This window comes from Mytilus galloprovincialis, chromosome 7 (genome assembly GCF_965363235.1).
Source record: "Mytilus galloprovincialis chromosome 7, xbMytGall1.hap1.1, whole genome shotgun sequence".
Classification (NCBI taxonomy): Eukaryota; Metazoa; Mollusca; class Bivalvia; order Mytilida; family Mytilidae; genus Mytilus; species Mytilus galloprovincialis.
In genome coordinates this window covers 5,663,882-5,691,069 of record NC_134844.1, presented here as the reverse complement: position 1 = coordinate 5,691,069, position 27,188 = coordinate 5,663,882, and the positions used below count along the sequence as shown (strand labels likewise).

General features: G+C 32.4%; 1 protein-coding gene across 2 annotated transcripts in view; it reads left to right on the top strand.

Moving 5' to 3' along the window:
- LOC143082182 (inactive phospholipase C-like protein 2) overlaps positions 1-27,188 on the top strand; it is a 69,753-nt gene that overhangs the window by 33,447 nt on the left and 9,118 nt on the right. For both annotated transcript variants that reach the window (XM_076257754.1, XM_076257755.1), the window contains exons 3-14: positions 4,336-4,402; positions 10,577-10,670; positions 15,486-15,603; positions 16,177-16,262; positions 17,332-17,452; positions 18,497-18,665; positions 20,757-20,855; positions 21,285-21,387; positions 23,294-23,473; positions 24,283-24,461; positions 25,970-26,108; positions 26,497-26,643. In XM_076257754.1, the coding sequence (XP_076113869.1) occupies positions 4,336-4,402; positions 10,577-10,670; positions 15,486-15,603; positions 16,177-16,262; positions 17,332-17,452; positions 18,497-18,665; positions 20,757-20,855; positions 21,285-21,387; positions 23,294-23,473; positions 24,283-24,461; positions 25,970-26,108; positions 26,497-26,643 (1,502 nt within the window). The remainder of the gene's footprint in view (positions 1-4,335; positions 4,403-10,576; positions 10,671-15,485; positions 15,604-16,176; positions 16,263-17,331; positions 17,453-18,496; positions 18,666-20,756; positions 20,856-21,284; positions 21,388-23,293; positions 23,474-24,282; positions 24,462-25,969; positions 26,109-26,496; positions 26,644-27,188) is intronic.

The following is a 27,188-nucleotide window of genomic DNA, read 5'->3' as shown; positions in this document are numbered from 1 at the left end:
CAATGAAATTTTAACACAAGGTTTATGACCACAAAAGGAAGGTTGGGTCTGATTTTGGGAGTTTTGGTCCTAACAGTTTAGGAATAAGGGGCCCAAAGGGTCCAAAATTGAACTTTGTGTGATTTCATCAAAAATTGAATAATTGGGGTTCTTTGATATGCCGAATCTAACTATGTATGTAGATTCTTAATTTTTGGTCCCGTTTTCAAATTGGTCTACATTAAGGTCCAAAGGGTCCAAAATTAAACTTAGTTTGATTTTAACAAAAATTGAATCCTTGGGGTTCTTTGATATGCTGAATTTAAAAATGTACTTAGATTTTTAATTATTGGCCTAGTTTTCAAGTTGGTCCAAATGGGGGTCCAAAATTAAACTTTGTTTGATTTCATCAAAAATTGAATAAATGGGTTCTTTGATATGCCAAATCTAACTGTGTATGTAGATTCTTAATTTTTGGTCCAGTTTTCAAATTGGTCTACATTAAGGTCCAAAGGGTCCAAAATTAAACTAAGTTTGATTTTAACAAAAAATAAATTCTTGGGCTTATTTGATATGCTTTATCTAAATATGTACTTTGATTTTTGATTATGGGCCCAGTTTTCAAGTTGGTCCAAATCAGGATTCCATATCAAGTATTGTGCATTAGCAAGAAATTTTCAATTGCACAGTATTGCACAATAGCAAGAAATATCTAATTGCACAATATTGTGCAATAGCCATGATAGCAATTAATTTTCAATTGGAGTTATCTTTCTTTGTATAGAATAGTAGTTGATAATATATGTTGGAAATTTGCCAGACATGACTATGATGTCATTTTCTATTTTTATTTGCCAATAACTTTATGTAAATAACTTCATTGGAAATTTGCCAATATAAAATGTTGCTGATGAAGCTTTTTTTCCTTATCTTATCTAAAATGTTTTTAGATAATGTATGTTGGAAATTTGCCAGACATGACTATGATGCCATTTTCTATTTTTATTTGCCAATAACTTTATGTAAATAACTTCATTGGAAATTTGCCAATATAAAATGTTGCTGATGAAGTTTTTTTTATTGTTTTATACAATAAACAATGTATATTCACTTTTACTACCAACCAATCTTTACCATTCAGTGATAACAAGCACTTTATTTTACATTTTAATATTTTATGATGTATTTAAAAGAGTAGTTATTGTTGCAAACTCCATTAGAAATTTGAATTGATATCAGTTTTGGAAAAAGGGAAACGGGGATGTGAAAAAAGGGGGGGGGGGTTTAAATTTTTCTCATTTCAGATTTCATAAATAAAAAGAAAATTTCTTCAAACATTTTTTTGAGAGGATTAATATTCAACAGCATAGTGAATTGCTCAAAGGCAAAAAAAAACTTTCATTAGTTCATTAGACCACATTCATTCTGTGTCAGAAACCTATGCTGTGTCAACTATTTAATTTTAGATTTAAATAAGTTTGAAGAAGAAATCTTTAATTGATTTGTAAAATCTTGACATTTGTTTTGTGTAAAAAAAAACCATGTAATGTCAAAAATTTGATCACAATCCAAATTCAGAGCTGTATCACGCTTGAATGTTTTGTCCATACTTGCCCCAACTGTTCAGGGTTCGACCTCTGCGGTCGTATAAAGCTGCGCCCTGCGGAGCACCTGGTGTTTTGTTGTAATCACGAACTGACAATGTAATAGTTGACCACTTGTTTCTTGAAACTTATTTCTATGACATTTTGTTTTGTTGTAATCACGAACTGACAATGCAATAGTTTACCACTTGTTTCTTGAACCTTATTTGTATGACATTTTGTTTTGTTTTAATATTGAACTTACAATGTAATAGTTGACCACTTGTTTTACTAACCTTATTTCTATTACATTTTGTTTTGTTGTAATCACGAACTGACAATGTAATAGTTGACCATGTGTTTTACTAACCTTATTTCTATGACATTTTGTTTTGTTGTAATCACGAACTGACAATGTAATAGTTGACCACTTGTTTCTTGAACTTTATTTCTATGACATTTTGTTTTGTGGTAATTACGAACTGACAATGTAATAGTTGACCACTTGTTTTACTAACCTTATTTCTATGACATTTTGTTTTGTTGTAATCACGAACTGACAATGTAATAGTTGACCACTTGTTTTACTAACCTTATTTCTATGACATTTTGTTTTGTTGTAATCATGAACTGACAATGTAATAGTTGACCACTTGTTTTACTAACCTTATTTCTATGACATTTTGTTTTGTTGTAATCACGAACTGACAATGTAATAGTTGACCACTTGTTTTACTAACCTTATTTCTATGACATTTTGTTTTGTTGTAATTACGAACTGACAATGTAATAGTTGACCACTTGTTTTATTAACCTTATTTCTATGACATTTTGTTTTGTTGTAATCACGAACTGACAATGCAATAGTTTACCACTTGTTTCTTGAACCTTATTTCTATGACATTTTGTTTTGTTGTAATCACGAACTGACAATGTAATAGTTGACCACTTGTTTTACTAACCTTATTTCTATGACATTTTGTTTTGTTGTAATCACGAACTGACAATGTAATAGTTGACCACTTGTTTCTTGAACCTTATTTCTATGACATTTTGTTTTGTTGTAATCACGAACTGACAATGTAATAGTTGACCACTTGTTTCTTGAACCTTATTTCTATGACATTTTGTTTTGTTGTAATCACGAACTGACAATGTAATAGTTGACCACTTGTTTCTTGAACCTTATTTGTATGACATTTTGTTTTGTTGTAATCACGAACAGACAATGTAATAGTTGACCACTTGTTTCTTGAACCTTATTTCTATGACATTTTGTTTTGTTGTAATAACGAACTGACAATGTAATAGTTGACCACTTGTTTCTTGAACTTTATTTCTATGACATTTTGTTTTGTTGTAATCACGAACTGACAATGTAATAGTTGACCACTTGTTTCTTGAACCTTATTTCTATGACATTTTGTTTTGTTGTAATCACGAACTGACAATGTAATAGTTGACCACTTGTTTTACTAACCTTATTTCTATGACATTTTGTTTTGTTGTAATCACGAACTGACAATGTAATAGTTGACCACTTGTTTCTTGAACTTTATTTCTATGACATTTTGTTTTGTTGTAATTACGAACTGACAATGTAATAGTTGACCACTTGTTTCTTGAACTTTATTTCTATGACATTTTGTTTTGTTCTAATAACGAACTGACAATGTAATAGTTGACCACTTGTTTCTTGAACTTTATTTCTATGACATTTTGTTTTGTTGTAATTACAAACTGACAATGTAATACTATTAGTTGACCACTTGTTTACACTAAGTAGTAGAATCAATGATTATAAATGACTTTTCTTGTTGTTACATTATTTGTCTGCATGATCACTATCTAAAAATGAGCAAAGTTATACTCTTAAGGGCAATCTTAAATGAAATTTACATAAAAACAGTAAACAACAAAAGGCTAAAGAGCTAACATTTTAATCAATCAACATGTTCAGTACATTGAGTATTACAGCACTATTAGAATTAAACATATCTGTTTATGTAACCTTGGAATCAGCCATCATTTCTAGTTAATTCCACTTATAGTTAGTTAATATAAAGGTACGAAGATGTGGTATATAAACTGTCAATGAGACAACTCTCCACAAGAGACCAAATGACACAGCAATTAAAACAATTATAGGTCACTACACAGCCTTCAACATAAGTCCTATAACCGAAACCTTGGATAGAAATGGAGAACCATTTAAAACCAAGGTAACCTGCACATTTTAAAACACAAGTTTTCCAATTTCCTCATTTCTCAAGTACATGTATTCTTAATTCAAACATGTGTATTAGCCTTGTGTAATGAAGGTTGTCAAAAATTAAAAGAGAGAACATAATGATTTGCAAGGAAGGAAAAGTTACAAATATTAGTCACTATACTTGTTGCATGGAAAGCACATTGGTTTCATATTGAAGTAAATTTCCCCCATATGATAAAATAACCCTCTGCAGACTCTGGTCTGTTGTACTGTTTAGATATGTTTCGTAATTCCTACACTAGTTAGAATGATTTTCCCTGACATATTGGTCTATAAATCTTTTTCTCACCATATGTAACTCTAATAGATATATTAGATAACATAACAGACAGTATATATTGGCAGGAAACCAGTTTGTTTACAATGATACATTGATTTCTATATGTCACAACAATATACATGATATACCACCTGCAAGTTTTTCCTCTCAACTTATAATGAAGGAATGTTTTTTTCTAACTTTTTCATTCATTGATTATTTTCTTTACTAATTATTTACAGATATGCAAGCAATGCTGACTACCTCACCACCGATGATCTGTTGCTATTTTTAGAAGCAGAACAAGGGGTAAGACATAACAGTAGAATCTGTATTAACATCTTTATTCTGTACTTGCAGGTGTGTTTCTATTTATGGATCATACATTGTGCTATGGGGTTTCCTTAAAAAAAAAAACATGGTAAAGCAGGATGGTATTAAAACAGAAAAAAATAAATTTGAATCCATGAAATAAATGGACATTTTCCCCTAATGTTACACACTAATAATAATTAGCATTATACTCTATTAGTCTGGGGTTTCAGAAAGGCAGAGGGGGTCTATAGACAGGCATAGTAAATTAGATGACTAATGAATGTCTGCAATCATATTAAAGCTAAGAAATTTCTATTATGAAAGTAGCTGAGGAATATATCTTCATTTCTCCTGAGAGGGCTTAAGTATGATTTCTGTACTGGCATTTCATGCAAAGGTGCAAGACACTCACAGTTAGTCAAGAACGTTGAAATAAAACCTTGTTGTTGTACTGGCAGTAGTCGTGCTATATTCTTCTACACAGAATGTTATAGCAGAAAAAAATGGAGGGTTATAAAAAATGTATAGTGTGAGTAATTAGATAGCTGTATTTGGTATATATATGGGATCCTTGCAAGATCTAAATGTCTGTCGGAGGACCTGGTTCTTGTGACCTCGACCTCATTTTATTTATTATGAAGGTTAAGTTTTTCATGGTCAAGTGCTCATCCTAGATACCATTAGCAATACAGCAACTTTATTTGATGTATGGAATGATTGGAATGATTGCAAGGTTAACTTGTATGTCTGGCAGAATTCATATGACCTTGACCTCATTTTCATGGTTCTTTTGCCAATGTAAGGTTTTCATGGTTACGTCTGTTTCTCATTTCAAATAAGTAATATGTCTATATTTGTTGTATAAAATTATTTTGTAATGTTCATGGTATCTTAGAGGGTTCATACGACCTTGGCCCATATTTATGGCTCTATGGTCAATATTTAGTGTCTAATTAGGTCTTTTATAAGATGCTTTAAGCAATAGGCCAACTATATTTGTTGTAGATTGTGATTGTGATGTGGACATGTCTGTCTGGCATAGTTTTGCTCACATTCTACCTGAAAGAAATTATAATAGGTACTTTAGCCTAATGTTCTTAATCACCCCTTGCTTACAATAATAGGGTAAAAAGTATGGCCTTAATTTCTTCAATGAGTGCAGTTGTTTCATCAGTAATTAAAGAAGAACATAAAATTAGTGTACATCTTAGATTTGACTTTGAGTTAAGTATTTGACCTAATTAACAGACAAATATCTGACATATGAAGGAGTTCATGCCAAGTGGTAATTATAACAGAGAATGTGGTTGTTTTCAATATAGAAAAGTATCAGGTATTTTATCTGTATTATTACAGATCGAGGTATAAATCAGATGATTATGTTAGAGATCAGCTGTAAATAACCCAAAGTGCATACTTGCTATTTTATATATAATAAAGATATTTTTTGTTAGCATGGCAAAAATGTATTTATTTCATTGCAAAATTTTTTTTTAATTCACCCAGCTTGACACAGCCTGAACCTTTATAAACTATTTGACAGTGTATCAAAATATATATTTATTTAAACCAGTCCCGACTGATCAGTATTTCAGAATCCATCCCTGTATGACTATAGTTTGTATTGTATTTGTGCAACTGAAGTTATCATCAAACATGGAAAATAAACTAAAAAGTTATTATAATATATACAAGACATTAAATATTAGTAAAATTCGTTAAAATATGAGTTGCCACACTAATATGGAGCTTTTATATAGATAATTGAATGCGCATACAAATAATTCTGCAACATTTATATAGTGGATGCCAGAAGTAGCAGTTCTTTTTTTTGTTAGTAAAAGCCTCTACATATAGGTTCTCTCTGTAGTAAGACATCAATAACTTTGTTTAACCTTCATGGACTTTTATGAAATTTGCACAGGAGCTTTTTTTTTTTTTTTTTTTTTTTTTTTTTTTTTTTTTTTTTTTTTTTTTTAACCAAAAGACAGGTTCTATAGCAAATTTACATTGTCTCATAACATAAGTTTTATTTATTTATTTGTATTCAGCTCAAATCAGTATAGAAGTACTTGGCAACTCCTTACATTCTAACTGTTGCTAAGTCTTATGATCTTTCTTAAGTCTCCCAATATAGGACAAATTAGAAGAACAGTATTATTTAGGATTACAAGATATGTTTAGAAATTAAAAGACTAGGTACTTAAATGAAGAAAAGTTAGAATTTAAAAAGAGTTAAAAAAGTTCTCCAAAAAGAGAGATTAGATTAATTTATTTAAATCTTGAGGTGTTTACCCCCAACAGATGAATTAACCATCAGTTTCAAACTTTTTGATTTAAGTCTTCATGTTAAGGTTAATTCATAAAGCAGTTTTAACACAACAAATGTGATACTCTTTAATTTCTTCAAGGATAGAAGTGTTAATGATTATATTCACATGTGTCAGTCTGTTTATCATGTTTATAAGATAAACAGTTTGTAGCTTTTTAAAATTCTTAAAATCATACAAATTGTTGAGTTTATTACATTGGAATTAAAATGAAGATATACACACATGTCACACGGCCAGATGAACAGTACTAAAAAGCATGTCGAAATTCTTAAAATTGTAAAAAATTGTTGATTTTATTGCATTGGAATTAGAAAATGGTTTATTATGCAGCAGATAGAAATGTAGTAGAACCATGATTAAAGGTTACATTACTGATCTATAAATTGATATAAAAAATCCCTTGAACCTGTTAATGTAACTCTCATAATAGAACATTGCATCAAAGTTTTATTCTAAAAGAATCGATGCCATTTTGCTTTTAATCTATCTATTTTCTGCAGAAAGCCATAAATATCTAATACAGTTTATATAGAATGTCATTACACTACAATATTTCACTTGATTGATTCCTATTTTTTTTAAATGCATATTTAACTGTAATGTTGTAATTAGCGCGGATCAGCTGTTGAGAAATCAGTAGATATATCAGGACGTAGAGGAGAGTGTTGACTTCAAGATAAAACTGATCGATAAATCACTAGTTGTCAAAAGTGCATTATTCAAAACAAACCTTTTAATTTTCTTTACTGCATTGGAAATTCTGAAGTTTCTAAGCCTTATAAAGTTGGAAAATTATGAAATGCTTTTATGCTGCAGACTTTTGTGTAACATGAAAGACATATGCAAACAAACTTTAACAATCAATAAGATGTTGAAATCAATCCATTTAAAAAGCCTGTACATCTGTCTAATATTTATGATTCCAGAAATCCTTATCAAACAGAATTAGTTATTGAATTGGGTGTACAATGGTTTGGTGTTTGACATATATTGACTTTGGTTGTTTCTGTGTAATAACTTATGAATTGGGTGTACAATGGTTTAGTGTTTGTTGACTTTGGTTGTTTCTGTGCAATAACTCATGAACAGTTCAGTGCTTTTCAAATATGTTGTTGGTTGATCATTTCAAAATATAGTTAAAGCTTTGTCAGTCAGGAGTTTTGGTTTTTGGTTCTTTTAAGACCAACACAAACCCTAAGAATACAGACACAGATTTTTTTGCAAACTAGATAGCATATATGTTCAAATCATCTCAAAGTTAGAAATTATTTCTGCTGGATATGTTACTCACTATTACTCAACAGTATAATCTAAATTCAAGGTACATGTTGGAAAAAATTTTGTGAGCATATATTATGAAAAATTCGTAACTTTCTAGGGGGTCTCTTAGGCAATCCATCTCCTCAATAAGTATGAAGAGATATAAAATTGACACAAACCATGATGTATATCTTGAAACTATAGAAATCAGACACATGCAGGAAATATAGAAATCAGACACATGCAGGAAATATAGAAATCAGACACATGCAGGAAATATAGAAATCAGAAACATGCAGGAAATATAGAAATCAGACACATGCAGGAATTATAGAAATCAGACACATGCAGGAAATATAGAAATCAGACACATGCAGGAAATATAGAAATCTGACACATGCAGGAATTATAGAAATCAGACACATGCAGGAAATATAGAAATCAGACACATGCAGGAAATATAGAAATCAGACACATGCAGGAAATATAGAAATCAGACACATGCAGGAATTATAGAAATCAGACACATGCAGGAAATAAAGAAATCAGAAAATATAGAAATCAGACACATGCAGGAAATATAGAAATCAGACACATGCAGGAATTATAGAAATCAGACACATGCAGGAATTATAGAAATCAGACACATGCAGGAATTATAGAAATCAGACACATGCAGGAAATATAGAAATCAGACACATGCAGGAAATATAGAAATCAGACACATGCAGGAAATATAGAAATCTGACACATGCAGGAAATATAGAAATCTGACACATGCAGGAAATATAGAAATCAGACACATGCAGGAAATATAGAAATCTGACACATGCAGGAAATATAGAAATCAGACACATGCAGGAAATATAGAAATCAGACACATGCAGGAAATATAGAAATCAGACACATGCAGGAAATATAGAAATCTGACACATGCAGGAAATATAGAAATCAGACACATGCAGGAAATAAAGAAATCAGGAAATATAGAAATCAGACACATGCAGGAAATATAGAAATCAGACACATGCAGGAAATATAGAAATCAGACACATGCAGGAAATATAGAAATCTGACACATGCAGGAAATATAGAAATCAGACACATGCAGGAAATATAGAAATCAGACACATGCAGGAAATATAGAAATCAGACACATGCAGGAAATATAGAAATCAGACACATGCAGGAAATATAGAAATCTGACACATGCAGGAAATATAGAAATCAGACACATGCAGGAAATATAGAAATCTGACACATGCAGGAAATATAGAAATCTGACACATGCAGGAAATATAGAAATCAGACACATGCAGGAAATATAGAAATCTGACACATGCAGGAAATATAGAAATCAGACACATGCAGGAAATAAAGAAATCAGGAAATATAGAAATCAGACACATGCAGGAAATATAGAAATCAGAAAATATAGAAATCAGACACATGCAGGAAATATAGAAATCAGACACATGCAGGAAATAAAGAAATCAGAAAATATAGAAATCAGACACATGCAGGAAATATAGAAATCAGACACATGCAGGAAATATAGAAATCAGACACATGCAGGAAATATAGAAATCTGACACATGCAGGAAATATAGAAATCAGACACATGCAGGAAATATAGAAATCAGACACATGCAGGAATTATAGAAATCAGACACATGCAGGAAATAAAGAAATCAGGAAATATAGAAATCAGACACATGCAGGAAATATAGAAATCTTGTCAATGATATAAACATGATTTATCTTTAGAATTTCTCGGAAATATTTATCTAAGTTCAAAAATTGAGCTCTTATCTGTTACTTTTTTATTAAAAAATCAAGTTAATAATGTTATCATTGTAAGAAATGAGAGAATTGCATGACAGGGGTAACATATTGTGTCGTCAATTTTGACACATAAATAGGCTTTTTTATAAAGGAATTTTAAGAATTTGTAGGTTTCTGCAATCGCAAGGGATTAAGATTGTCTCTTCTCCGATTTCTCCTTATTTATTGAATATTGATTTAGTCAAGATTTTAAAGACTAAGTATCTAAGAAGCCATCATCTTGTAATTGCCATTGAAGATTTGAAGCATTAAAAGCTGTAAGTGCTCATAAAAGTTCATTGAAATTAGTTAAATAGTACAAAATCACTATGTTAACTTAGAAACTCTGAAACAGAATCCCTTATTGGTTGGCATTTTCAATCTTTACTAGACTGTCTTGTCTGCTTGTCCAAATATTTATGGAAAGTTGAAACATAGGCTGATATAGATGTCATCTGTATCATGGTAAATAGAAGTTTTGTAACAAAATATCTGTAAATAGGTTCTGAGGTTCTAAGTTATTTGAACAGTTGCTGAAAAATCATGGCATTTTAGTGGCAGCACTTGTGCTATGTAATAGGTCAGCTCCCAAGCCCTCAACAAATTGTTGCATTGCCAAGAGTTTTAGTGAGCAGAAAATTTTATTGTGACTACAAGTAATATTATTATCTTATCAGATCTTTGATAGACATGATAGATGCTGAATTCAAAATATTAGATTTGCTTTATTTGAAATTATTTATATTTTCAGATGACAAGAGTAACAAAGGAAAAATGTATAGAAATTATAAATGAATATGAACCATCAAAAGACGGCAAGAAAAAGGGCCAGTTAGGAATTGATGGTAGGTTTTCTACTATATATGTACACATTACATACCATATGAAAATAAGGAGATGTGGTATGAGTGCTGATGAGCCAACTGTCCACCTAAGTTCAAATGATCACCTGAGTTCAAATGATGTGGATTTAAGCCATAATAGGTTACCTTACAGCCTTAAACCATGAGAAAAACACATACAGAATAGTTGGCTATAAAAGATCCCAATGTTTAACGAAATAATTTACAAACAAAAAACAAATATGGCAGACATGAACCAAAGACAACCATTGAACTACAGGCACATATAGAGCGTGGAGGGGTTAAACATGATTGGAGGCGCCAATCCTCTCCAGCTCAGTTTATTGGTGTAACAGCACAACACACGAACAAACTATATAATAAAAAAGGGAGAACAATTTTAGAAACAGCAATAAACAACCAACCAACCGATTACAGGCTCCTGACATGGGACAGACACATTAAGAATGTCATCAAGGTCAAATGAACTATCTGATAAAGAACTGTATGATTTGACACAGAAGTTGGATAGTATCAACACTAGACATTGTGCCAACCATTGTAACCAACATCTAATGTTCGAATATATTCAAATTTTTTCTTTATTTGGAAGTGTGCTTGTGAACAAGATTTGACCTTAACTTGAGTTGTTCTATATTTTCATGTTGGTGTATAATCATAAGGCAATGTGTTACATATCATCAGTGCTCTTAACTTTGAACTTCAAGAGAAAAAAAGGTTTCTGTGTCAGAACCACTATTACCAGGTGTTTGGAATGTGTTTGTATTACTAAATGACAATATGTTTCATACTATTACAACAAATAGATTATCTGATTAGAACTTATTACGCATGGTATTTGTTTTTTTGTTATACAATACTACTTGCACTCATTTGAGGAGTAAACATATGTTTTAGTCCATTAGAATAATTTTAATATGTTTGTCTATTATTCAGTTATTAACAATGTTGGAAATGTATTTATGATATTTGAACATTGGTAAAGTGGTGTTGCGTTTGATTTCATAATAATGAAGATATTTGCATACCAAATTCATTTATTAGTTATTTTTTGTTGTTGAGAGAATAAAATAAGTTTAAATGCAATGTACAATAGGGACAAAAGATACCAGAGGGACTTTGAAAATCAAAAGTTGAAAAAGAAGCTACATTGTAACAAACGCCATCGCTAGAAAAGAAAGGAGCAATTGACAAACAATAGTACACAAAACCCAACCTAGAATACTGTAGACTGAGTAACCCGAAGGGCCAAACCCCAACAAAAAGAGGGGGTGATCTCAGGTGCTCCGTAAGGATGGAAGGATACGGATCTGATGTATCTAGAACTGACTCGGTGATCTTGTAGTGTGTTCACATTAAATTGTCATTGAGTCGATTCCTGGCAGTGCAATGACAGCTGTATAAATAGATATTGTCATTGAGTCGATTCCTGGCAGTGCAATGACAGCTGTATAAATAGATATTGTCATTGAGTCGATTCCTGGCAGTGCAATGACAGCTGTATAAATAGATATTGTCATTGAGTCGATTCCTGGCAGTGCAATGACAGCTGTGTAAATAGATATTGTCATTGAGTCGATTCCTGGCAGTGCAATGACAGCTGTGTAAATAGATATTATCATTGAGTCGATTCCTGGCAGTGCAATGACAGCTGTGTAAATAGATATTATCATTGAGTCGATTCCTGGCAGTGCAATGACAGCTGTATAAATAGATATTGTCATTGAGTCGATTCCTGGCAGTGCAGTGACAGCTGTATAAGAAGATATTGTCATTGAGTTGATTCCTGGCTGTGCAATGACAGCTGTATAAATAGATATTGTCATTGAGTCGATTCCTGGCAGTGCAATGACAGCTGTATAAATAGATATTGTCATTGAGTCGATTCCTGGCAGTGCAGTGACAGCTGTATAAGAAGATATTGTCATTGAGTTGATTCCTGGCTGTGCAATGACAGCTGTATAAATAGATATTGTCATTGAGTCGATTCCTGGCAGTGCAGTGACAGCTGTATAAGAAGATATTGTCATTGAGTTGATTCCTGGCTGTGCAATGACAGCTGTATAAATAGATATTGTCATTGAGTCGATTCCTGGCAGTGCAGTGACAGCTGTATAAGAAGATATTGTCATTGAGTCGATTCCTGGCAGTGCAGTGACAGCTGTATAAGAAGATATTGTCATTGAGTTGATTCCTGGCTGTGCAATGACAGCTGTATAAATAGATATTGTCATTGAGTCGATTCCTGGCAGTGCAGTGACAGCTGTATAAATAGATATTGTCATTGAGTCGATTCCTGGCTGTGCAATGACAGCTGTATAAATAGATATTGTCATTGAGTCGATTCCTGGCAGTGCAATGACAGCTGTATAAATAGATATTGTCATTGAGTCGATTCCTGGCAGTGCAATGACAGCTGTATAAATAGATATTGTCATTGAGTCGATTCCTGGCAGTGCAATGACAGCTGTATAAATAGATATTGTCATTGAGTCGATTCCTGGCAGTGCAGTGACAGCTGTATAAGAAGATATTGTCATTGAGTTGATTCCTGGCAGTGCAGTGACAGCTGTATAAATAGATATTGTCATTGAGTCGATTCCTGGCAGTGCAGTGACAGCTGTATAAATAGATATTGTCATTGAGTCGATTCCTGGCTGTGCAATGACAGCTGTATAAATAGATATTGTCATTGAGTCGATTCCTGGCAGTGCAATGACAGCTGTATAAATAGATATTGTCATTGAGTCGATTCCTGGCAGTGCAGTGACAGCTGTATAAATAGATATTGTCATTGAGTCGATTCCTGGCAGTGCAATGACAGCTGTATAAATAGATATTGTCATTGAGTCGATTCCTGGCTGTGCAATGACAGCTGTATAAATAGATATTGTCATTGAGTCGATTCCTGGCAGTGCAGTGACAGCTGTATAAATAGATATTGTCATTGAGTCGATTCCTGGCTGTGCAATGACAGCTGTATAAATAGATATTGTCATTGAGTCGATTCCTGGCTGTGCAATGACAGCTGTATAAATAGATATTGTCATTGAGTCGATTCCTGGCAGTGCAATGACAGCTGTATAAATAGATATTGTCATTGAGTCGATTCCTGGCAGTGCAATGACAGCTGTATAAATAGATATTGTCATTGAGTCGATTCCTGGCAGTGCAGTGACAGCTGTATAAGAAGATATTGTCATTGAGTCGATTCCTGGCAGTGCAATGACAGCTGTATAAATAGATATTGTCATTGAGTCGATTCCTGGCAGTGCAATGACAGCTGTATAAATAGATATTGTCATTGAGTTGATTCCTGGCAGTGCAATGACAGCTGTATAAATAGATATTGTCATTGAGTCGATTCCTGGCAGTGCAGTGACAGCTGTATAAATAGATATTGTCATTGAGTCGATTCCTGGCAGTGCAGTGACAGCTGTATAAATAGATATTGTCATTGAGTCGATTCCTGGCTGTGCAATGACAGCTGTATAAATAGATATTGTCATTGAGTCGATTCCTGGCAGTGCAATGACAGCTGTATAAATAGATATTGTCATTGAGTCGATTCCTGGCAGTGCAATGACAGCTGTATAAATAGATATTGTCATTGAGTCGATTCCTGGCTGTGCAGTGACAGCTGTATAAGAAGATATTGTCATTGAGTCGATTCCTGGCAGTGCAGTGACAGCTGTATAAGAAGATATTGTCATTGAGTTGATTCCTGGCTGTGCAATGACAGCTGTATAAATAGATATTGTCATTGAGTTGATTCCTGGCAGTGCAGTGACAGCTGTATAAATAGATATTGTCATTGAGTCGATTCCTGGCAGTGCAATGACAGCTGTATAAGAAGATATTGTCATTGAGTTGATTCCTGGCTGTGCAGTGACAGCTGTATAAGAAGATATTGTCATTGAGTCGATTCCTGGCAGTGCAGTGACAGCTGTATAAATAGATATTGTCATTGAGTTGATTCCTGGCTGTGCAATGACAGCTGTGTAAATAGATATTATCATTGAGTCGATTCCTGGCTGTGCAATGACAGCTGTATAAATAGATATTGTCATTGAGTCGATTCCTGGCTGTGCAATGACAGCTGTATAAATAGATATTGTCATTGAGTCGATTCCTGGCAGTGCAATGACAGCTGTATAAATAGATATTGTCATTGAGTCGATTCCTGGCAGTGCAATGACAGCTGTGTAAATAGATATTATCATTGAGTCGATTCCTGGCAGTGCAATGACAGCTGTGTAAATAGATATTATCATTGAGTCGATTCCTGGCAGTGCAATGACAGCTGTATAAATAGATATTGTCATTGAGTCGATTCCTGGCTGTGCAATGACAGCTGTATAAATAGATATTGTCATTGAGTCGATTCCTGGCTGTGCAATGACAGCTGTATAAATAGATATTGTCATTGAGTCGATTCCTGGCAGTGCAATGACAGCTGTATAAATAGATATTGTCATTGAGTCGATTCCTGGCAGTGCAATGACAGCTGTGTAAATAGATATTATCATTGAGTCGATTCCTGGCAGTGCAATGACAGCTGTGTAAATAGATATTATCATTGAGTCGATTCCTGGCAGTGCAATGACAGCTGTATAAATAGATATTGTCATTGAGTCGATTCCTGGCAGTGCAGTGACAGCTGTATAAATAGATATTATCCTATATTATGTTTGTTTTCCATTTCTAAATAAAAACAGATTGAAAAAAATTGTATTATACTGGAGGCTAAAAATTTTCATTTGATGTTTTACTTAATAATTGTATTCTATTTTTTAGGTTTTACTCAGTTTTTATTATCAGATGAATGTAACCTGTTTGAACCAGAACACAGAGATGTGTGTCAAGATATGTCCCAACCCCTATGTCATTACTTTATCTCAAGCTCCCATAACACGTAAGTCAGTGTAACATGTAGGTCAATGCTTTATATTCACGTTATTGTACTACTTGCAAATGTCGCATAAATAAATTGCTGAGGAAAATCATATAAAAAAGATGATGTGGTATGATTGCCAATGAGACAGCTGTCCACAAGAGACCAAAATGACATAGAAACTAACAACTATAGGTCACGGTCCGGCCTTTAACAATAAGCAAAGGCCATACGGCATAGTCAAGTATAAAATGCCCTGATAAGACAATGTAATACAATTCAAACGAGAAAACTTATGGCCTTATTTATATAAAAAAATTAACAAAAAACAAATATGTAACACATAAACAAATGGCAACCACTGAATTACAGGCTCCTGACTTGGGACAGGCACATACATAAATAATGTGGCGGGGTTAAACATGTAAGTTGGTTTATAACATACAATCTTTTAGCTTAGATTAAATGAACAAATTTAGAAAAAGAAATTTTTTCTGTTAAGACAACTACAAGCTATGACAAGTTGCAAACTATATATATATATATCTTTTGCCATTGGAAATGACTTTATAATTATTGTTAATTTACTTACAGATATTTAATGAAAGACCAGTTACAAGGTCCATCCAGTACAGAGGCTTATATAAATGCATTAGACAAAGGGTGTCGCTGTCTGGAGTGTGAGTATATACACTTATGCATGAAAAAATAAATGCATCTGTGTTTTCAGTGTGGCATAAATTAAAGAAACAAGTGTGTCTGAGTATTCAGTTTATTTTCACGTATAAAGTAAAGTATGGGCCTTCAGCTTTTTTATGGTCTAGTTGAGGATCCAGAAACTTTCACAAGTGGGGGCCCACTGACTTCCTAAGAGAGGGCCTGCTTCAGTCATGCTTCAGTGATTCCGTATATAATCAACAAAATTTTTCCCAGAAATGTGGGAGCCTTTTAAATCTGCCTGAGCTGTGGTCGGACTGTTGTCTCTTTGACACATTCCCCATTTCCATTCTCAATTTTATGTATCCTTTGGTGTGATTTCTTGTCAGAATGTTTATTGAATAAATAGAGAGAAACTAAACATTTACTACCACTAAGAACTAATGTATTTTTGGGGGCCGTATTTTTGTGGTACCACATTTTTTGTTATTGCATTTTGGAAAAAAATGATAGTAGATGGATACTTTATTTCCTGGTTTAAGGCAGTTCCCTTCTCAGTTTCAAAATAGATAGCTTTCCATAACACTAGTATATATTGATAGGGGATTAATTGAGGAATCAAAAAAGCAAAAAAATATAAGGGTCAATGTGCTTGTTTTCGAGATATTAGCCATTGGAATTTTGGCGGGAAAATGTTCTCTCTTGATTTTTCATAGCTTTATCATTGACAAGTTAAAGTTCTCAAAAACTATTAAAAAATAACAAGATTTTATAAGACTTTTACAATGGGCTTATAATTATACATGTAAAAGATTTATAAAATAAAATGGGGATCCATGGGCAAAATTTATTAAGGCATTCAAATGGATAAAACCAAAAGGTTTTGAAAATCTGACAAAATTTCCAAAACACAACAAACAAACATCCTTAAATGAAATCTGTATGCAAGCATATTACACATTTGTATTTTCCTTTGCACTATATTGGTGGTTGATGTGTACTCACCACAAAATCCTCGAAAATAAGGATCTGATGAATTAACAGTATACATGTATAAGTCTGATAACTTGTTCATCCTTTATTTGTTTGTAGTGGACTGTTGGGATGGTCCTAATGATGAACCAATGATCTATCATGGACACACCTTTACCTCAAAGATAACCTTCAAATCTGTCATACAAACCATCAACGAATATGCTTTCAATTTTTCCAAGTAAGTGACTCTCAAATCATCTGTCATACAAACCATTAACAAATATGCTTTCAATTTTTCCAAGTAAGTGACCTTCAAATCTGTCATACAAACCATCAAGGAATATGCTTTCAATTTTTCCAAGTAAGTGACTCTCAAATCATCTGTCATACAAACCATTAACAAATATGCTTTCAATTTTTCCAAGTAAGTGACCTTCAAATCTGTCATACAAACCATCAAGGAATATGCTTTCAACTTTTTCAAATAAGTGACCTTTAAATCTGTCATACAAACCATCAACGAATATGCTTTCAATATTCCTAGTATATGACATTCAAATCTGTCATAGAAATCGTGTTAAAACAAATACACTCTAATTTGTATATTAAACATGACAAGTTTTATGCGATGTCCATGATATTTAGATAGCTGATGAGCTGATGACTTTGTTTATTATTATTGATACACAAACTGTTAAGGTTGTAATTATAACAAACAATTGTATATAAAAATGAATAAAATCTGTTATTGAATATTGAATATAATACCCATACAGAATGGATTAAGGTGATGTATTCAGAACATACTTTGGGATACAGTATCCATTAACAAGCAATGTAATTGACTTACCACAAGTGGTTCACTATAAACAAGACATACAATTGTTGCAGTGCAGCCACTGTCAGTGTCAGGCCAGAAACTGCATACCTATGTCTGGATTTTTGTCACCATCAAGGCGAGACAAAAAACTCCTGTATGGGTATTATATGCAATAATTGATTATGCTTAAATTTTGATGCATCGCTTGATTTTACAAATCCTGCATTGGTTTCAAAAATCACAACTTGCTAAATCTTTCATTAGTATTGGCATATCTTATTTCCATGGAGATTCTTTGGCCCTGCCCCCTCAGTCATGGTCTATTTACTTTGAAACTTGAGATGGTCATGGAAAGTACAAATTGGCTAAGAATTCAAGATAGGTTTATAATACCATAACAAAACAATCTTTGAAGCAAAGTAAATCCAAGATTTTATAATTAACATTTTATATTATTTTTAGGTTTCCAGTAATTCTATCTATTGAAAACCACTGTAGTATCAAGCAACAGAAAACAATGGCAAACTATATGACAACGATATTTGGAGATAAACTATATTGTGATAAAGTTGATGAAAATGCATCTTGTTTGCCTCCATTGGAGTCATTAGTTGATAAAGTTCTTATAAAGGTAAATATTGTATCTCTTTAACAGGATGTAGGTCACAAGGTAAATATTGTATCTCTTTAACAGGATGTAGGTCACAAGGTAAATATTGTATCTCTTTAACAGGATGTAGGTCACAAGGTAAATATTGTATCTCTTTAATAGGATGTAGGTCACACGGTAAATATTGTATCTCTTTAACAGGATGTAGGTCACAAGGTAAACATTGTATCTCTTTAAGAGGATGTAGGTCACAAGGTAAATATTGTATCTCTTTAACAGGATGTAGGTCACAAGGTAAATATTGTATCTCTTTAATAGGATGTAGGTCACACGGTAAATATTGTATCTCTTTAACAGGATGTAGGTCACAAGGTAAATATTGTATCTCTTTAACAGGATGTAGGTCACAAGGTAAATATTGTATCTCTTTAACAGGATGTAGGTCACAAGGTAAATATTGTATCTCTTTAATAGGATGTAGGTCACACGGTAAATATTGTATCTCTTTAACAGGATGTAGGTCACAAGGTAAACATTGTATCTCTTTAAGAGGATGTAGGTCACAAGGTAAACATTGTATCTCTTTAACAGGATGTAGGTCACAAGGTAAATATTGTATCTCTTTAATAGGATGTAGGTCACACGGTAAATATTGTATCTCTTTAACAGGATGTAGGTCACAAGGTAAATATTGTATCTCTTTAACAGGATGTAGGTCACAAGGTAAATATTGTATCTCTTTAACAGGATGTAGGTCACAAGGTAAATATTGTATCTCTTTAGCAGGATGTAGGTCACAAGGTAAATATTGTATCTCTTTAGCAGGATGTAGGTCACAAGGTAAATATTGTATCTCTTTAACAGGATGTAGGTCACAAGGTAAATATTGTATCTCTTTAACAGGATGTAGGTCACAAGGTAAATATTGTATCTCTTTAACAGGATGTAGGTCACAAGGTAAATATTGTATCTCTTCAACAGGATGTAGGTCACAAGGTAAATATTGTATCTCTTTAACAGGATGTAGGGCATGTTATTGGAGTAAACTATCAGAAGTTACAAGCCTGGGACTCTTTTATCAAAAAATCGTACAACTGAAATTGGTCAGAAGTTATCCTGAGATGTTTCAGATATTTTGTGAGAGTAGTTGCTGAACACTCATCATTAGTCCTAACCATTGGTCTGCAGATTATTGAACATAAAAATCATTATTGTTTCAAATGTCCAATTTAGTTTTAAAGTTATTTTGAAGAAGTTTCTTAATTTGCAAACTTGTTCAAATCGATCACAAACTGAATTGCCTACTTTATATATTGTTCTGCAAGTTTTAATGTGACATTGAAAAATGTAATAAAAGTAAATTATTACATTGGTTGCAATGGATTACATTGATTTCCCAGTTAGATAAAAACCGATAATTTCACATGTGAAATAAACGTGGTTATTTCACTCTCTGACGTCATACAACAATAGGCGTTGTCAAGACGTTGATAACGTCGGATCAAAACAAATTGTCAATGCGTAGGAAAAAGATATAGTTCCTTACATTTTCTACATTAATTTCATAAAAAAAAAAGCCATTTGCCAATGTAATAAAAAGAATAACTAATTGCCGTATTTGAATATCAAAAATAAGACAACTTGTGACCGAACGCCGCTATGGATTAAACTCGTGCTGCGCACTCGTTTAATCCATGCGTCATTCGGTCACGCGTTGTCTTATTTTTTATATTCAAATACGGCGATTAGTTATACTATAATTAAGAAACATTGTGTTCACCCATACAACTGTGGAACCATTAATTTTGTGGAAACCAATTTTCAAGGGATTGAGAAAAACTTTCTTGTATAAAATTATTTCTTGATTTTGACAAAGTCTGCATTAAGTCCGTGGCAAATTTGTAATTTGTTGAACATTTGAATTGTGATTCACCTGTTCCTACGAAATCCATGGTATTTGGTGTCCAACTAAAAATGATGAATCCACAGTATTCTATTAATAGGAAGTTAGAAGGGATATAGTTTTACAGTTAAAGTTTGAAAAAAAAACGAATTCAGAAAAAGATGTTAATTGTACATTGATTGTAGAAAATAATTGTATTGTATTTTCAGGGTAAAAAGTTAGATTTACACACAGAATCTGATGAAGGGATGGTCACTGATGAAGACGAAGGGGCGGAGTCAGAGAAAAAGAAAAACAACAAATCAAGGGTAAGTTTTCTAATATTTTATCCTGTAATTTTTTTTACAAAGCAAAACATAGTGATTTCAATTTTATTTTTTTAGTATTTTATGAAAGATTATTTCTAAAAGTTTGCTTTAAAATTTTGACTGGGTTGACTTTTATGTCAAGGATATCTCAACATGAAGCAAAAATAAAGGCAATGTATAGATAACACATTTATAGCTGAGAAGGTGATAAAGCAGATTGCTATCATCAGAAAATATTGTTAAATGAGGCGAGGTACAATTGATTAAGGGTCACTGAGAAGGGTAATAAAATTTTTTTAGTAAATTTATCTCCCTCTTATTAACCAATTAAAATCTGGCATTTTAACTGAAATTATAAGAAAAAAAGCTAACCATTTGTTCATTTACACAATAACACAGTTCCGTGTGTTTTGATTTTTCTATTTATAGGAAGGATCAATAAAGAAACACAAATTAGCAAAAGAATTATCAGACCTAGTAAATTACTGTGTGTCAAAACGTTTTAAAGACTTCCAAATGTCTCAACATAGTCGTAAGTATTGGTTACTTTTATTCATTCACTGATTCAGTTGTGTTAGTTAGCTAAAATGGGATGTTAAATCTGATGCCTTGTGTATAAACTAAATAGCTCTCAGTCTTAACCGCAGCCCACCAGCCCAGGCTTGTAAAAGGCTGTTTAGTCTGTAAAAATCACGTCTACATGCCAATTGAATCTAAACTAAAATTTTCAGCATCAGACCTCTTTATAATGAAGACTGATAAGTCTAAACCTGCCATCTAAGTTTCTAAAACCTACCTATTGTATTTATTGTTAATAGTTTCTTGTCCTTTATATACATAAAATAATGAATCGTGCAAGACCTTGATGAGTAGCAAAGATTGTTATAAAGCCCCCCTCATTGTTGGGGCCATGTAATAATTCCCACTGGACATTAAGCTAACAACACTTAATTGATAGATACTTTAAAACAAGAATCACAAGATTAGAAAGCCGGTTATTTGGTTCGAGGACTATTTTAGATACTTCACAAGAATCACAAGATTAGAAAGCCGGTTATTTGGTTCCAGGACTATTTTAACTGTTTTCCCAGACTTAACCTTTTAACAAGATTGATAAGGAAGTCTAAGAGGTAATAAACTAAACAAAACACTGGAAGCTTCCTAGTCTATAAAACATCAGTCATTTAAATGGAGTCTACACTAGTCTGGGAGCTGTCCAAAAAGATTTACATAAAAAAGAAATTAATTACCAGATATAATTACATAGCACTGTCTTTAGGGATTTGTTCTAATAATCAGAACATAACAGTATGAATATTTAATGGAACAAAATATATGGAAACATTCCATGTTTTCTGTCAATATCTATATTTAGTGACTGTAATTAGTTTTGAACATAAATTGTAAAACTTGGTTGTCCCATGGGAATTGTTAGGTTATAAATATTGTCAAAGAAGTCGCACAGAGAATATTGTTTTGCTGATTTTTAATAAGACATTAATTGGAGGAACATTTTTAAGATTTTGAGAATCAATAATTTGTTGGCTAATATCTATACAAGTATTGATTGGTCTAAAATTAGATTGAAGTTACATCTTTGAAATAAATGATGTTTGTAAAGTTATTTCCCACATTTTATCCCTGCTACAGGTAGCTAAATTTTGTAAAGTTTTAAAGATGAACAACACATATTTCTTTATGTTTGTTTAAACTGGTCAAATTAATGTTACATTGAATTTAATTTTAACAAAAACTTGACTGACATGTGGGGGTCACTTTACCAATTAAATTTACTTGAATTTTATTAAAAAAATAAACTTGGAAAATATCAAAAGGAAATCTTAACTAACATGATGAAAAAGACTGACAAATCATGGCTAAAAACAAAAATGACCCAACAGACAAGTCCATAAAACACTGAATAGAAAACTATAGACGGAGCAATACAAACTCCATCAAACACCATGTGGTCTGTGACATTTTTGTGATGTGATTCTAGGGGTGACCAGGATTTAGACTTTGCACAGTGCACATACTCACATTAAAGATGTATAAACTTGGACTATCTTGACTCTGTAGGCAGTCAGGATCATAAAAAAAAATACCTTGTGGTTTGCCAATGTACAAGAACATTTCTGTAAATTCAGAAATTATTGTGAAAACTGCGACAGGATTACAATTGCAGTAATTAAAACTCGCATTTTGAAATTTTTTATATAAATTAAAAAGATTTTAATCAATATTGCAAAAATTAAAATCTCTCCTTTGTCTAAAATGACAAAATCTCAGTAATAAATGCACACAACTATTTCTGAATTAACAGTTTCATCAATCATACTCTTCGTTTTATTAATTCAGCTCATTTTATTTTGAGACTTTATACCAAAACTGGTATATGAATGATCATATTTTGTATGTCAGATAATTTTGTTTTACAGAGAAATATTGGGAGATGTGTTCATTCAGTGAGAATACAGCTTTAAAGTTAGCCATGGCTTGTCCAGAGGAGTTTGTTAACCATAATAAACGATTTCTTTCTCGTATTTATCCTAATGGAATGAGGGTGGATTCTAGTAATTATAATCCACAAGATCTGTGGAACTGTGGCTGTCAGATGGGTAGGTTATTATAATAACTGTAATTCAATACTGGTATAGCATTGTAGCTTGCTCCAAAGTGCTGGTCATGAGCTCTCATTTAACCATCAGTGGGGACAAATTAGTAAGGAAACAACCATGATAAGCCAATCAAAATTGTTGTTTCTCCTGATCTTTGGGAATTATCATGTGATCATGGCAGATCAATTTTGAACTGCAAGAATGTTCTTTCACATCTTTAGAAGTAAATCATGACTGATTGATAAAATTCAAAGATGCAGTTCTACCATGAACCTAATAAATTGTAGCTAATTGACTTATGGTAACATATGGTACATGTTGTCCTTCTTGTAACAACCAAATCAATGGACAATGTTCTATCTTTTATATTTCACAAGATATTTTTATATTTGAAAAGTCAACAATCACTTTAATATTCCTGTGGCTATAAAAAGAAACTATAACCTGGTATTCTAGCTCCTTTTTCATGTTTTCTTCACAATAATATAAGTATTAGAATCGTGCAAAAGAAGATGAAAAGCTTCTCAGCTCATCATCATATACCCATATATAAAAAGATATGGCACTTTCTAGAGCACAAAACAGTGAGCTAAAAAAAACATAGCATCTGCATTCAACATTTGAAATTGTTGTCGCACACTAAAACATCATATGGTGATTTTCAAAAGTTGGCAGATATGATATTTGAATATACTGAATATGTAATAGGTTTAAACCTATAAAAAAATTCAATTTATGTTAAGTGTTAGATAAATTGCCTTTTTAATTAAGTCTTACTTGATTTTATGGGATTTTATGTATGATTTCAGTGGCCTTGAACTATCAGACAGCAGGACTAATGATGGATTTGTATAATGGCTTCTTCCTAAAGAATGGTGCGTGTGGTTTTGTATTAAAGCCAGCCATTATGAGAGAAGAAATTGCTTATTTTAGTGCCAATACTAAAGATGTGATACCAGGAGTATCACCACAGATACTTCATATAAAGGTAAATACCAGGAGTATCACCACAGATACTTCATATAAAGGTAAATACCAGGAGTATCACCACAGATACTTCATATAAAGGTAAATGTTGTATTTAAAGTCAGATATATTGGAGTGTTTATTTTAAAATGGAGACACAAATAAGAACTATGTCATAAATCGTTAATTAATATTTCATCATTTTTATTTTACTCAAATTGCAAGAAATAGAAAAAAAAAATATTTTCATAGTTATTTGAAAGACATACATTAAATGTATGATGTCAGGTCAACATCTGGGCTTTAATAAACACTGTTATAGACATGAGGGGCGAACAAGAGCTAGGTTTACTGGTTTATGTCTGTAGGTCTGTCCTTTTCTTCATCAGTAGTTCTTTCAGTTCCATAAAAATGTTAATGGAATTTTTCTTAGGAACAACAAATAAAAGATTGTGAAGTTTGGAATCAGCTTTTGGTTCATTATATCATGCTATACTGAGTGATACATTCTTCACATATTCATCACCTTTCAATTTCCTGTTTACCAAATATTTGGAACAATGTATCACTAGTGAGCAAAATCTCAAAGTTGTGAAATTTGTTTGCTATTTAAATACACATGAAATGGAAATATAAATTAATGTGTTTTTTAGCTCACCTAGCCTAAAAGGCCAAGTGAGCGTTTCTCATCACTTGGCGTCCGTTGTCCGTATTCTGTTGTCGTTAACTTTTACAAAAATCTTCTCCTCTGAAACTACTAGGCCTAATTAAACCATACCTGGCCACAATCATCATTGGGGTATCTAGTTTAAAAAATGTTTCCGGTGACCCGCCAAACCAACCAAGATGGCCGCCATGGCTAAAAATAGAACATAGGGATAAAATGTACATTTTGGCTTATAACTCTGAAACCAAAGCATTTCGAGCAAATCTGACATGGGGTAAAAGTTGTTGGGTTGCTGCCCCTGAATTGGTAATTTTAAGGAAATTTTGCCGTTTTAGGTTATTATCTTGAATACTATTATAGATAGAGATAAACTGTATACAGCAATAATGTTCAGTAAAGTAAGATCTTCAAATAAGTCAACATGACCAAAATGGTCAGTTGACCCCTTAAGGAGTTATTGTCCTTTATAGTCAATTTTTAACAATTTTCATTAATTTGGGAAATTTTGGTAAGTTTTTACAAAATATTTTCCTCTCTAAGTATAGGGCCAAGTTAATTACAGATAGAGAAAAATGTAAGTAGCAAGAATGTTCAGTAAAGTAAGATCTACATACACATCACCATCATCAAAATACAATTTTGTCATGAATCCATCTGTGCCCTTTGTTTAATAACATTATCGGTACCAATTTTCCTGCACCAGATGCGCATTTCGACAATAATATGCACATAGACCAAAGTGAGCGACGCAGGCTCTTAAGAGCCTCTAGTTTATTTTGCATTAAAGATACTCAGTAATGGATAGGAAATCTTGTTATCTTACAAAATTCCCCATCCAGATCTTGAATTTTTATTTGTTATAGGTGATAAGTGGTCAGCATTTTCCTAAACCTAAAGGATCAGGCTCCCGAGGAGATGTGACTGACCCATACGTTACCGTAGAAATATTTGGTATCCCTGCCGACTGTGCTGAGGAAAGAACAAAAACTGTTCCACATAATGGTAAGTATTCAAATGACAACCAGAAACGCTTTCAAAGAGAACCATAAATGATTATTGCAACATAACTATAAACCTATAATGGTCAGGAGGTCAACTCACAAACTTTTGAAAGAGAGTATACCTGTACTACAAAATAATTATTGCAGATTGTTAGAGATCAAACAGGTGTCCTTATTTAAAGCAAGTAAAGACCAGAAGGTGATAAAAATAGAATAACTTTTGAGACAATTTTTTTTATATTCTTGTGTTTAAAATGTTCAGATTTGTTTGGTTTTACTCTTTTAAAAGCGAACCTAGACTTAGTTACATCTATCATTCTATATTTTCTAGGTACTAACCCTATATTTGACGAGAGTTTCATATAAATCTATCATTCTTTATTTTGTAGGTATCAACCCTATATTTGACGAGAGTTTTGAGTTCCAGATAAACTTGCCAGAATTAGCATTAGTACGTTTTGCAGTACTAGATGATGATTATATTGGTGATGAGTTCATAGGTCAATATACAATACCATTTGAATGTATGCAAACTGGTAAGTTATACCAACTTACATACTGTTATTAAACAACTTTTTTTTTAATATACACAAATAAATTCATACTACATGAATTATCATGTCACATGTTAAAATATGTCTATTCTAATTCAGGAACCTTAACTTAAGTTATAGTTTGTCATTTATGTGATCAAGTTATTTTATAGTTTGTTTGTAATTGTAAAATTTGAACATTTTAATGCCCCTTTCACACTTTCCCTTGTCCATACATCCACACACCAAGATTAGTTATCTTTTTCTAAATTTAGTTTTCCTCTACCAAATGTTATGAAATTTATACACAAAGCTTATTTAATACCACAAAACACAGATCAGGTCACATTGAATCACTTATATTGTTCTTGAGTTATGTCCCTTTGTATTGTAATATGTAAGTGGGGCCTCATCTCTGTCCCATAGACACATTTTCCATTTAAACTAATCTATATTTTTTCCAAAGTACATTGTTATTTGTTGGATACCAGTTTTCGTGGGTTTCGTGGATACAGGTAAATCACAAATTCAAATGTTCCACAAATAAC